A 9,955-nucleotide genomic window follows, 5' to 3' on the forward strand; every position below is an offset into this window, starting at 1 on the left:
AGGTGAGGAAGCAGCTTCATGACATGGAGGCCATAGTGAAGGACCAGGAAGAGGAGCTGGATGAGCAGGCTGGCACCATCCAGATGTTAGAACAGGTACATACAAATTTCCACAAACAGACAAAGCACAGTGTTCCCATCACAAAAAAAAATTCATTACAGTATTAAAGCTAAATGTGAAATGTGTGGATTTGTGAACTGTAGGGGATAGAAGACTTCAATAATAAACTGACAGAGGGAGCCCTTACATACATTATTATCGCCTTAATATAGCACTTTCCTAAATGACAATTACAAAGTACTTTACAAGAATCTAAAGAAAACAAATGCAATAAGTATACAACAACTAAGAATAAAAAAGATTAGAGAAAACAACAATATATAACAAAAATTAAATAACAGAAGCAGGAATAAAAGCATATAGATCTGTGCTGCCTCAGCAGTGTGCCCTGTATGGAAAAGGGATTTTAGAGCTCCTTCTAACCAGTTTAACAGGGGAGTTTAAATGCACTAAGGCTAGACTGGAGATAATGCTCTCAGAATCCAGGGATTTAGTGGTGCAGAGCACAGCACCAACAGTCTCAGCAGGGAGTTAGCAGAACTCAAAGAAGGCAGTTTTGCAGGCCCAGGTAGCTCTTGAACATAGGGATATCGTGGGGCAGGTACATGGTTAGTGATGAGATTAGGAAGCAGGGAGCAGGGAGATTTGTGTAGACAGTCTCTAAGGCTCAGCAAAGACAGTGGATGAGATAGGAAGAAGACATTTAATTGGAGATAAATGTGGGACATGGAGGCAAGAAGGATTAGATTCATTGTAGGTGCACCTTATGATGTGCATCCTTCTCCCCAAACTCTGAATAGATGAATAGGCAAGGACTCATTGTGTCCCTTCTGTTCAGGTGTAACTTCACTTTGTCACATCATCTCAGGGTGTAAAACAAGCCTGGCTCAAGACAATACACCTGGAGACATAATCAGTGTTTATCAGCAGCTATTTAAAGTAGGTATTTAGAAGTAAACCCAGTGGAGGAGAAGAGGAAACAAGAGGGGATTTTGTGTTTGTGAGGGTGAAAAATGCAGGAAGCAAGTCCTTTTGAACAGGCAAGATGCAGGCCAGCTAAAGGCAGGGAGAGACTGGGAAATGAAAATAGATTTAGGGAATCAGCTCATAGTTCCTGAGGACACAGTCAGCACTAACCTAAGACCAAACTTTGTGTTGTAATCAGAAACACAGCAAACTGTGTATTTTGTCAAGCTTACAGTTCCCTGGGAGGACACTGTAAATCCAGCTTATGAGAGGAGAAAAAAGAAATACACATGCCATGGAGGCAGAGGAGTATGGATGGAAAGTTAGTCCATCCAGTGGAGGTTGGTTGTCAGGGATTTGTAACCAAGTCAGCTGTCTCTCTGACAGCTGACTAGAAGAGGATATTTCAAGACTCACTTTAACCCTTGTGTAAGTGCAGAATGCAGCATTTACGAAATAAATGACAGCCGGAACTATAAATTTGCATCTCTCTGTTTAGCCCATTAGCCCCACATTAAATTTGAAAATGGCCCAATTTTTTGATTTCTTGATTTGGGGAAACTGTGTATAGGCTACTTTGTGGAAAAACCTGTATAATACTGCTTCTAAATTACTCATGCCTTCTCATATATTTGACATTAATATAACCCATGTGTAGCAATGTAATATACAATGTGGATGACTTAACACCTTTGGTGTGAAACATTTTTGGAGAACATAAAAGAGTGACACACAACCTGACAGCCCAAAAGTGTGAGTACTATTTAGGTCAGCAGCTACCAGTCAGTCAACCACCACTAAGCTCAGCTGGTCAGGGAGCCCTTACTATATTCAGTTCAACACCGGTCGTGGACATTGACAGAAGGTTCAAATTATCTGTCTGCCTCTACAGTAAATTAAGACAGTAACTGCTCCTCCTGGCAGACATATAGAAGCATTGCAACCTGCTTCCACATAGGTTGGGGTGGAAGCTTATGTGTGTTAATAGGCAGCACTGCACACACTAAGTTATGTTTTTTGTTTGTTTGGTTGGTTGGTTTAGCTGTACACATAATCTCATAGAATTTTGTTGACATATGATGTCAATACAAGTACATTTTTTTCATCAAAATTCAGGGTGCCCTGGCTGCATGCTGGACAGCAGTTATCCACAATGTTGACCATGAAAAAGGTTTTTGTTTGTTTTTTTGTGTACAGAAACCAGTTTTCTCCTCCAGCAGCAGACTGTGTTGTAGTGATGCTTCTGCACAGAAAAGGAAAAAGCAAAGTTTTTGTCAGCTGACTCCTTTCAAGTCATGTAAGTTCAGAATGTATACTACCTGTGTTTTTCTTGCAGGCCAAACTGCGTTTGGAGATGGAGATGGAGCGCTTGCGTCAAACCCATTCGAAGGAGCTTGAGAGCAAAGACGATGAGATGGAAGAAATCAGACAGTCCTGTAGCAAGAAGGTAAGGAGGTTCACTGCAGGTACAAGCATGCAGTATTGCTATTTAATTTGGCAGTTGCATTTGCTTTTTGTTTTACATCTTTGCCTCTGAGCACAGAGACAGAGAAAGAGTTAAAAATGAAACGAGATGATGAAAGCACTTGATGAGAACAACAAAGAATACTACAGTAAATTAAATGATGTATATAGTAAAGTCACTTTACAACTGTAAAGTTCCTCCAGGAACGTAATGAACTGACGGTGCTGAATTCCCCTTGCTCATATAAAGTTAACAAGTTTTACGACTGGATTCACGACATGATTAAGTTGCAATGCAGACAGTTTTCCTCTTTCACTTTATCTTTTTATCCTATTTTCAGCAGCCCGATGTTTTTTCCAGTTAAATTTGGCGATCCATCCATGGTGACATTGCCAAGTTTACTCCAAGGTAGCTTCATTCTCTCAATGACATCAGAAACCTGGTCAAAGGGCAAAGCGAAAAAGTGAAGTAGAGAGGTCAATGGGTCTAAAGTTTACCATCTACTGGGGAAATGTGGGCATTGCAGAGAAAAGGCAAAATGAATGAGGTTTAATGCTAACATAATTTAATGATTAAAATTAATGTTTTTGCTGGTGTTTGTTGGTTTGTTAACAGCATAACCTAAAAAGTAATAAATGGATTTTGATGAATTTTTCTTAGACAGGTAGGGTATGACCCACGGAATAATTGATTAGATTTTAGTGCTGATCCATATCATCATTTGGATACAGGACTTTAAAAATATTCTTTACCATTGTGAGTGTTTGAAAGGCTGTTGAGCCTTATGGAGAAAGTGCACAGCAGTGCTGCTAAGCACTTTGAGCACATACAGAGACAAATCCCTGGGCCAGTGACAGCTGCCCCTTTATTGTCAATGAAAATGAAACACTGTTGCACAGTTCACCCCACTGTTCCTCCGCTTATCCAGAACTGGGTCTCGGGGGCAGCAGTCTAAGCAAAGATGCCCAGACTTCTCTCTTCCTAGACACTTCCTCCAGCTCCTCCGGGGGAATGCTGAAGCGTTCCCAGGCCAACCGAGAAACATAGTCCCTCCAGCGTGTCCTGGGTCTTCCCCGGGGCCTCCCCCCGGTGGGACATGCCTGGAACACCTCCCTAGGAAGACGCCCAGGAGGCATCCGAAAGAGATGCCCGAGCCACCTCAGCTGGCTCCTCTCGATGTGGAGGAGCAGCAGTTCTACTCTGAGCTCCTACCAGTAAATTGAGAGCCTTGCCTTGCAGCTCAGCTCCTTCTTCACCACGACAAACTGGTACATCGACCGCATTACTGCAGAAGCTGCACTGATCCGCCTGTCAATCTCCCGTTCCATCCTTCCCTCACTCGTGAACAAGACCCCGAGATACTTAAACTCCTCCACTTGAGGCAGGAACTCCACACTAACTCGAAGGGAACAAGCCACCCTTTTCCAACTGAGACTGAGACCACTTTATTTAGTTTTGACATTTTTCAGGTGAGAAACCAACTTAGATTGAGAATAAGTGAATTGTGAACCGTTCTCCAGAGGAATCATCAAGTCTGTTCTTTGCACTTCCATCACTGTCTGGTTTGTTTCAGCAACCAAACAGGACAGGAACAGACTCCAGTGGACAGTCAGGACTGCAGAAAAGATCATCAGTTACAGCCTGCCCTTCAGGGAAGACCTGTACATCTCACAGGTCAAAAGGAGGGCAGAGAAGATTTCTGCAGATCCCTCACATCCTGGACACAATCTGTTTTGAACTCCTCCCCTCTGCATGACACTACTGGACACTGTACACTAAAACAACAGGCACAAAGGCAGTTTCTTCCCCCAGGTCATCACTCTCAAGAACAGTTAATCCACATTTATATGTATAACAAAATACTGCAAACACCACAGTGTAATAACATAGAACCGCTGTACATAAAATAGCTAATTTTTAACTTGTATACAGTATATGTACATATCTAGAAACAGATGATTGTCATTGTTTTTTACTTGTCATTTTGTTGTTTTTGTTTTGTTCACACCAGGGGCCACTGAGCTGGAGTCGCATTTATTGTATTTTAACATACTTGGCAGTAAAGATTATGATTGATAACTGATTGAGTGCTTTATTTTCTGAAATGTGAGCACTCGTTAGTGGACCAAGCTAGCTCTATAAGCATGCAACTACATCTCATTCCGAGCACAGTAGCCTGTTGCAAGGATGCTGGTATTAAATTTGCACATTGAGAGTACTGTGTCCTCCTGTGCTTAAGATTTTGGATTTCAGCTTCGCCTACTGGGATTGTAAACAAGCTGTGCAAGAGGAAATGGAGTAAAGCACATACTGTAGGTAGTACAGCATCTATCCAGCTCAATACAACATACTCCCAGAACTACAGTGCCAGCTACTTTGTCTGTGTGTGAATGCCCCATAATAAGTGTAGTAGGAGGCACGTTGGAAAATGAAGTCAGTTTGCATGGGACTTTTATTTAGCCATTAGTGGCATTTAGTAATCACTCCTGTTAATTGTTTTTCTTATTTTTGTTTGTGCTTTTGTGTGTGTGTATAGCTGAAGCAAATGGAAGTCCAGTTTGAAGAAGAGTACAAGGAGAAGCAGAAGGTCCTGAAAGAGAAGAAGGAACTGGAGTTGAAGCTTCTGTCAGCACAGGACAAGGTAACTACTGCACACTGGATGTAGTGTGATGGATCCTAGTCCTAAACTGAAGCGACATCTGAGAACATGTATTAAAAAAAAAACTTCCCGCAGCATTCTTCTAGATTGTGAAAACAGGTGAAGTCAGTCACTTCAGATTAAAAGTTTTAACTTTAATGAGAAATTTGTGTGAAATAGACATTTTATCTCCCAACAAGGTAAAGGTCAAAGTGTTTATTTGTCATATGCACAGTTAGGAAACGTGTTTCCCTGTACAGTGAAATTCTTACTTTGCCGTCCACATGAATGCCACACAATACAAGTGAAATATAAAGTAGATGAGCAATAACACAAATCTAAATAGGCAGTAACACAAATCTAAGGCACTTTAAAGCAGCAAGTGAAAGAAGCACAATAAAAATACAACAAGAACACAATATAATGTAGAGATAATATATGCTACATGGGAGCCGTGAAGTGCAAATATTCAGCAGTGAGTGTGCAATTATACATGTGCAAACTGATTAACTGTAATGATTTTAATCTTAGGACCCAGATGCAGACATGAAGCAAGGGATAAAGCTGAAAAATACCACGTTTTAAATGCTTACACACAAAACAGCAGACAACAGGTGATTTTCAGAGCAGTCTAATCACTAAAGTTAAACAGATAAAAAGATACATTCATTTTATCTTATTAATCCCTCATTGGGGATGTTCACTAGCACCTCCCAAGTAGAATAAATAAAAGAACCACTTGACAATGCATGTACAATAAAGTAGTCAAATACTAATGTACACACAGTGTACATAATCACTGTAATAAAAAAAAATCAAGGGAATACTTCATCATCACAGCATACCACCAAACATAAGGGATATTAACCTGTTCATTTGGGTAGCGCAAGTGGCACAAGTATCAAAGAAGAGCTATTATGGAAAGATGAAAAAACAGTTTTCAACCAATGACCCCTCATCTGTGAGGAGAAGTCTATAGACCAGGGGTTCTCACTTAATATTCAAATCCAAATCTGATTTCTATTCAAGGTCAAAGGTCCAGAACGATTAGTGATAAGCAAATGACTTTTATTAAACTTACTTATAAATTACATGCAACAGACACTCACCAGCCAGTTTATTAGTTACACCTGTACAATTGTATCAATTCAATGCAACACTTCTGCCTTAACATCTGTCTATGAAGCTCAAAATTTTTCATAAATTTATATATTCAATAATAAGTTTATTATTATTAAAGGTGATGTTATACTGGACTACATTATATTTAGAGGTGTTCCTATTATTCTGACCCTCTCATGTTTGTAACCAGAGAGAACAAAAATATAGAAACAGCCCCCGTGACTTAAATTTATGACAGGACAAAATGAAACTCGCTGTTGTTGAGTTTGTGAGCTCGCTGCAGCTGGTGGTGAAACAGAAAGCAGCGATGTCTGCTGTTAGCCAAAGATGGTTGATTGAAATCAAGAGGCATCTCTCTGTAACACCACTGAATAATTAGAATGAACCAAGTGCTTCTCTGTAGCTCCAACAACTCCAATAGAGTAAGACTTTGTCACAGCTAAAAGTATCACGTGACCTCACATCAGCAATGGAAATGTAGCACATTCTGTGGGATGGTATAAATGGAAATGGTTATGAAGATTAGTCTCTGTTTATCTGTTACATAAGCACTTTTATTAGCTTTTTGTTTTAGAAGAAGAAGCTTTATTTATTGTAACTTTGTGACACGTACAACAAAATTACATTTGGAGCTGAGAGCCCCTGGCTGCTGTGTGCATACGCACCGCCATCACGGGTTCAGTGTTTTGCCCAAGGACACTTTGACATGTGGACTGCAGGCACCAAGATTAGAACCTTCAACCTTCCGGTTGGGAGACAACTGCTCGACCCACTGCACCACTGTCACCTCCCCAGTTTTGTAACCCACAGTACTGCAAAATGGGCAAAGAGGTACTTTTAGCTGCAGCATAATCTCAGCTGAGAACGAAGACATAAGTGTTCAAATTCCCCCCCAAAAATGGCCATTCAGGACAGCCCTACCCACGACAGAACTTGAAATTTATAAACTGGTGGTTTGGGTTACAATTTGACCAATACTTGCCCCAGTCTTCCTATTGAGGTCAGACATGGTCTTTTCCCACTCCCGGACCCCAGTGATAGAGACCACGGAGTATGACAAAGGTTTGCTGTACATGAAAGACAGAGTATGTTTTGGAGCTGACTGAGACCATGTGACCAGCAGGTGGTTTGGGTGTTTATTGTCTCACTTGACTTTAAGAATTTCTAAGGTAGATCAGAGTCTGACATACATGAACAGTGTGTGCTTATCAATACCACCCTGCTAGACAGTCTTCACCGAGGTCAACCAGGAACCTGATTCCGTTCTTCGCCCAGTCATCCTTAATAAAGGGTTTACCTCATGAGGCTAAGTTGAAATTTCTCCAAATTGGGGAGGATCTGTGTAAAATTTGGAATTGAATACTACATGTCTTTCAACTGCCCTGTAGGTGTGCAATGAGTATGGCAGTATCCTACTTTGTATTTTAGGGAGCTTTTCTTATGAGAAATACCAGAAAATAAAGTATTTCGGTCCCATAGGTCCCACTAGGTCTTCTTCTATCTGTACCCACACTGGACTCTGACCTTCCTGACACCACTGACTGCAGGCCCATAGGGTAAAGTGGTACAGTTTAAAGTTTGGACAGGCCCATTTTGTGTATAATCTTAAGTGGACATTCACACTCTGATTTATGTTTCTTTGGTTATGTACACTGCTGCTTCCTACAGTAGCCACATACTCATGTAGTTTGTGTTCATTTGCTGATTTTGTGGTCGCATTTACTGCCTTGGTAGTAAGTGTTGCTCTGTATTTACCCTTTACTGTGGGCAATAAAGATGCTCATTGTTATCTTGAGCATCCCTTTGGTGTTTGCAATTGAGTCTGCTCTTGCACAAACAACTGACAAAACAATGATATTTGTTTTAATTGGTAGAAAGAGGGGAATCCTCTAAAAAATTTAGTTTTAGTTCCAAGTAAATTCAGACTCATCTCTAATCTTCTCCATCATTTACATTATTGATTTGTTATTTTGTTGCTCTGATGCCATAATTGTTTGAGTACATCAGTAATAAATACAATAATAAAAATAGAATTGTTATTGCTATAACATAAATTATTATAATATAAAATTGATGTAGCTGTATAAGCTGAACTCTTAAATTTTGTGTAAATTTAACTAAAATGAATATGATACAAAACTTGAACATTTGACAATTAAATGGTATAATATATTTGGGTTCCATGGCCAGTCCCTGATATACGTATCAGGTCAGTCACCAAACTGTATCTGTTTCCAAGGTGAGAAGTGGTGACATGGAGATTGAGAAACGTTTACGGAAGGACCTGAGGAGAACCAAGGCTCTGTTAGCTGATGCCCAGATCATGCTGGACCACATAAAGAATAATGCACCTAGCAAGAGGGAGATCACCCAACTCAAGAACCAGGTATAGCCATGAACACACCAACTCTGAGTTAAAAAGACAAGGTACTACAGCACAAAAAAGAAAAAGCAATTATTCCATCCATACTCAGTGCTGTAGACAATATTACTCAGTATCCACGAGAAATTAATAGTTTTTTATAGTAACCTATACTCCTCAGGCCATGAACCAAATCAGTTAGAAACAGTTTATTATATAATCTGGACTTGCCAAAATTATCGCAACAATAAACAAACGTTTTAGATGCACTCACCTTAGATGAATTATATAAAGCCTTACATATAATGCCCAATAATAAATCACCAGGATCAGATCTGGTCTCCAGTGACGCGGTCGCCACTCCCGTCCTGCTCAACTTGCCTGTGTATTCCTGACTACCCAGCACCACTGTCACCATACCTGTTCTACTTACCTGTGAGTTCCTGATCCTTCGGCGATGCTGTCGCCACTCCTTGCCTGCACTCCTTGCCTGCACTTCTAAGCTAAGTGTCTTTGACTACCCAGCGACGCTGTCATCACATCTGCCCTGTCCTACTTACCTGAACGTTGACTCCACTTCTGACTGCTCAACTCACCTGAGTGCTCCTGGCCCCACAGCTACATTGATGTCACTCCTGTCCTCTTGACTCAACTGTGCTTCCGTCCTCTCCAACCACCCCGACATCACTCCAGCCTGCTCGCCTCACCTGGGAGGCCTGGGCTCATTAGCTACATCAATGATGCTTACTGCCTGCACCGCTCGCCTGCGAGCACCAACCTCTGCGGTGACACAGATGATCTCCAGCACAGATTATTTTCTCACCAGGCCCAGTCAGCCTCGCCTTCCACCGGCTCACCAGCCCAACTACACCCTTTGCTTAAACAAATAGAAGATGACTTTACACGCTGGAATACCCTCCCACCTACACTAATTCAATGTATAGCAACTGTTAAAATGAAAGTCTTACCTCAGATTAACTATTTATTCTCAATGATTCCTATTATTCCTACTGACAATTGGTTTAAAACACACACTTAAAACACTTAATAACACAATTTTATTGGGAAAACAAAAAAACTTGAATCTCACTGTCAACATTACAGAACAGTAACCTACATGACAGTCTTGAAGCACATGTTAGGTATTTTTAGTCAGATAGAAATTGGATAGATACTTTATGTAGAGAAAAGTTGATGACTGTCAGCAGACAGGATGTTTAATATTATTATTATGATGTGTATAACTGTAGCCTTAGCCATAATATTTTTTTATGTTTAATGTCATGACGTCACTAGAGGTCGTGTGAGAATGTTTTTAGCTACACACCACTTAATCAACACA

At 40.6% G+C, this 9,955-nt stretch overlaps 1 protein-coding gene across 1 annotated transcript in view; it reads left to right on the plus strand.

The window, feature by feature from the left end:
* LOC109971040 (unconventional myosin-XVIIIa-like) overlaps nucleotides 1–9,955 on the plus strand; it is a 233,547-nt gene that overhangs the window by 183,146 nt on the left and 40,446 nt on the right. The window contains 4 exon segments of the mRNA XM_020619059.1: nucleotides 3–95; nucleotides 2,363–2,473; nucleotides 5,028–5,132; nucleotides 8,491–8,637. Of these exon segments, the coding sequence (XP_020474715.1) occupies nucleotides 3–95; nucleotides 2,363–2,473; nucleotides 5,028–5,132; nucleotides 8,491–8,637 (456 nt within the window).

Source organism: Monopterus albus, unplaced genomic scaffold (genome assembly GCF_001952655.1).
Source record: "Monopterus albus unplaced genomic scaffold, M_albus_1.0 scaffold214.1, whole genome shotgun sequence".
NCBI lineage: Eukaryota > Metazoa > Chordata > Actinopteri > Synbranchiformes > Synbranchidae > Monopterus > Monopterus albus.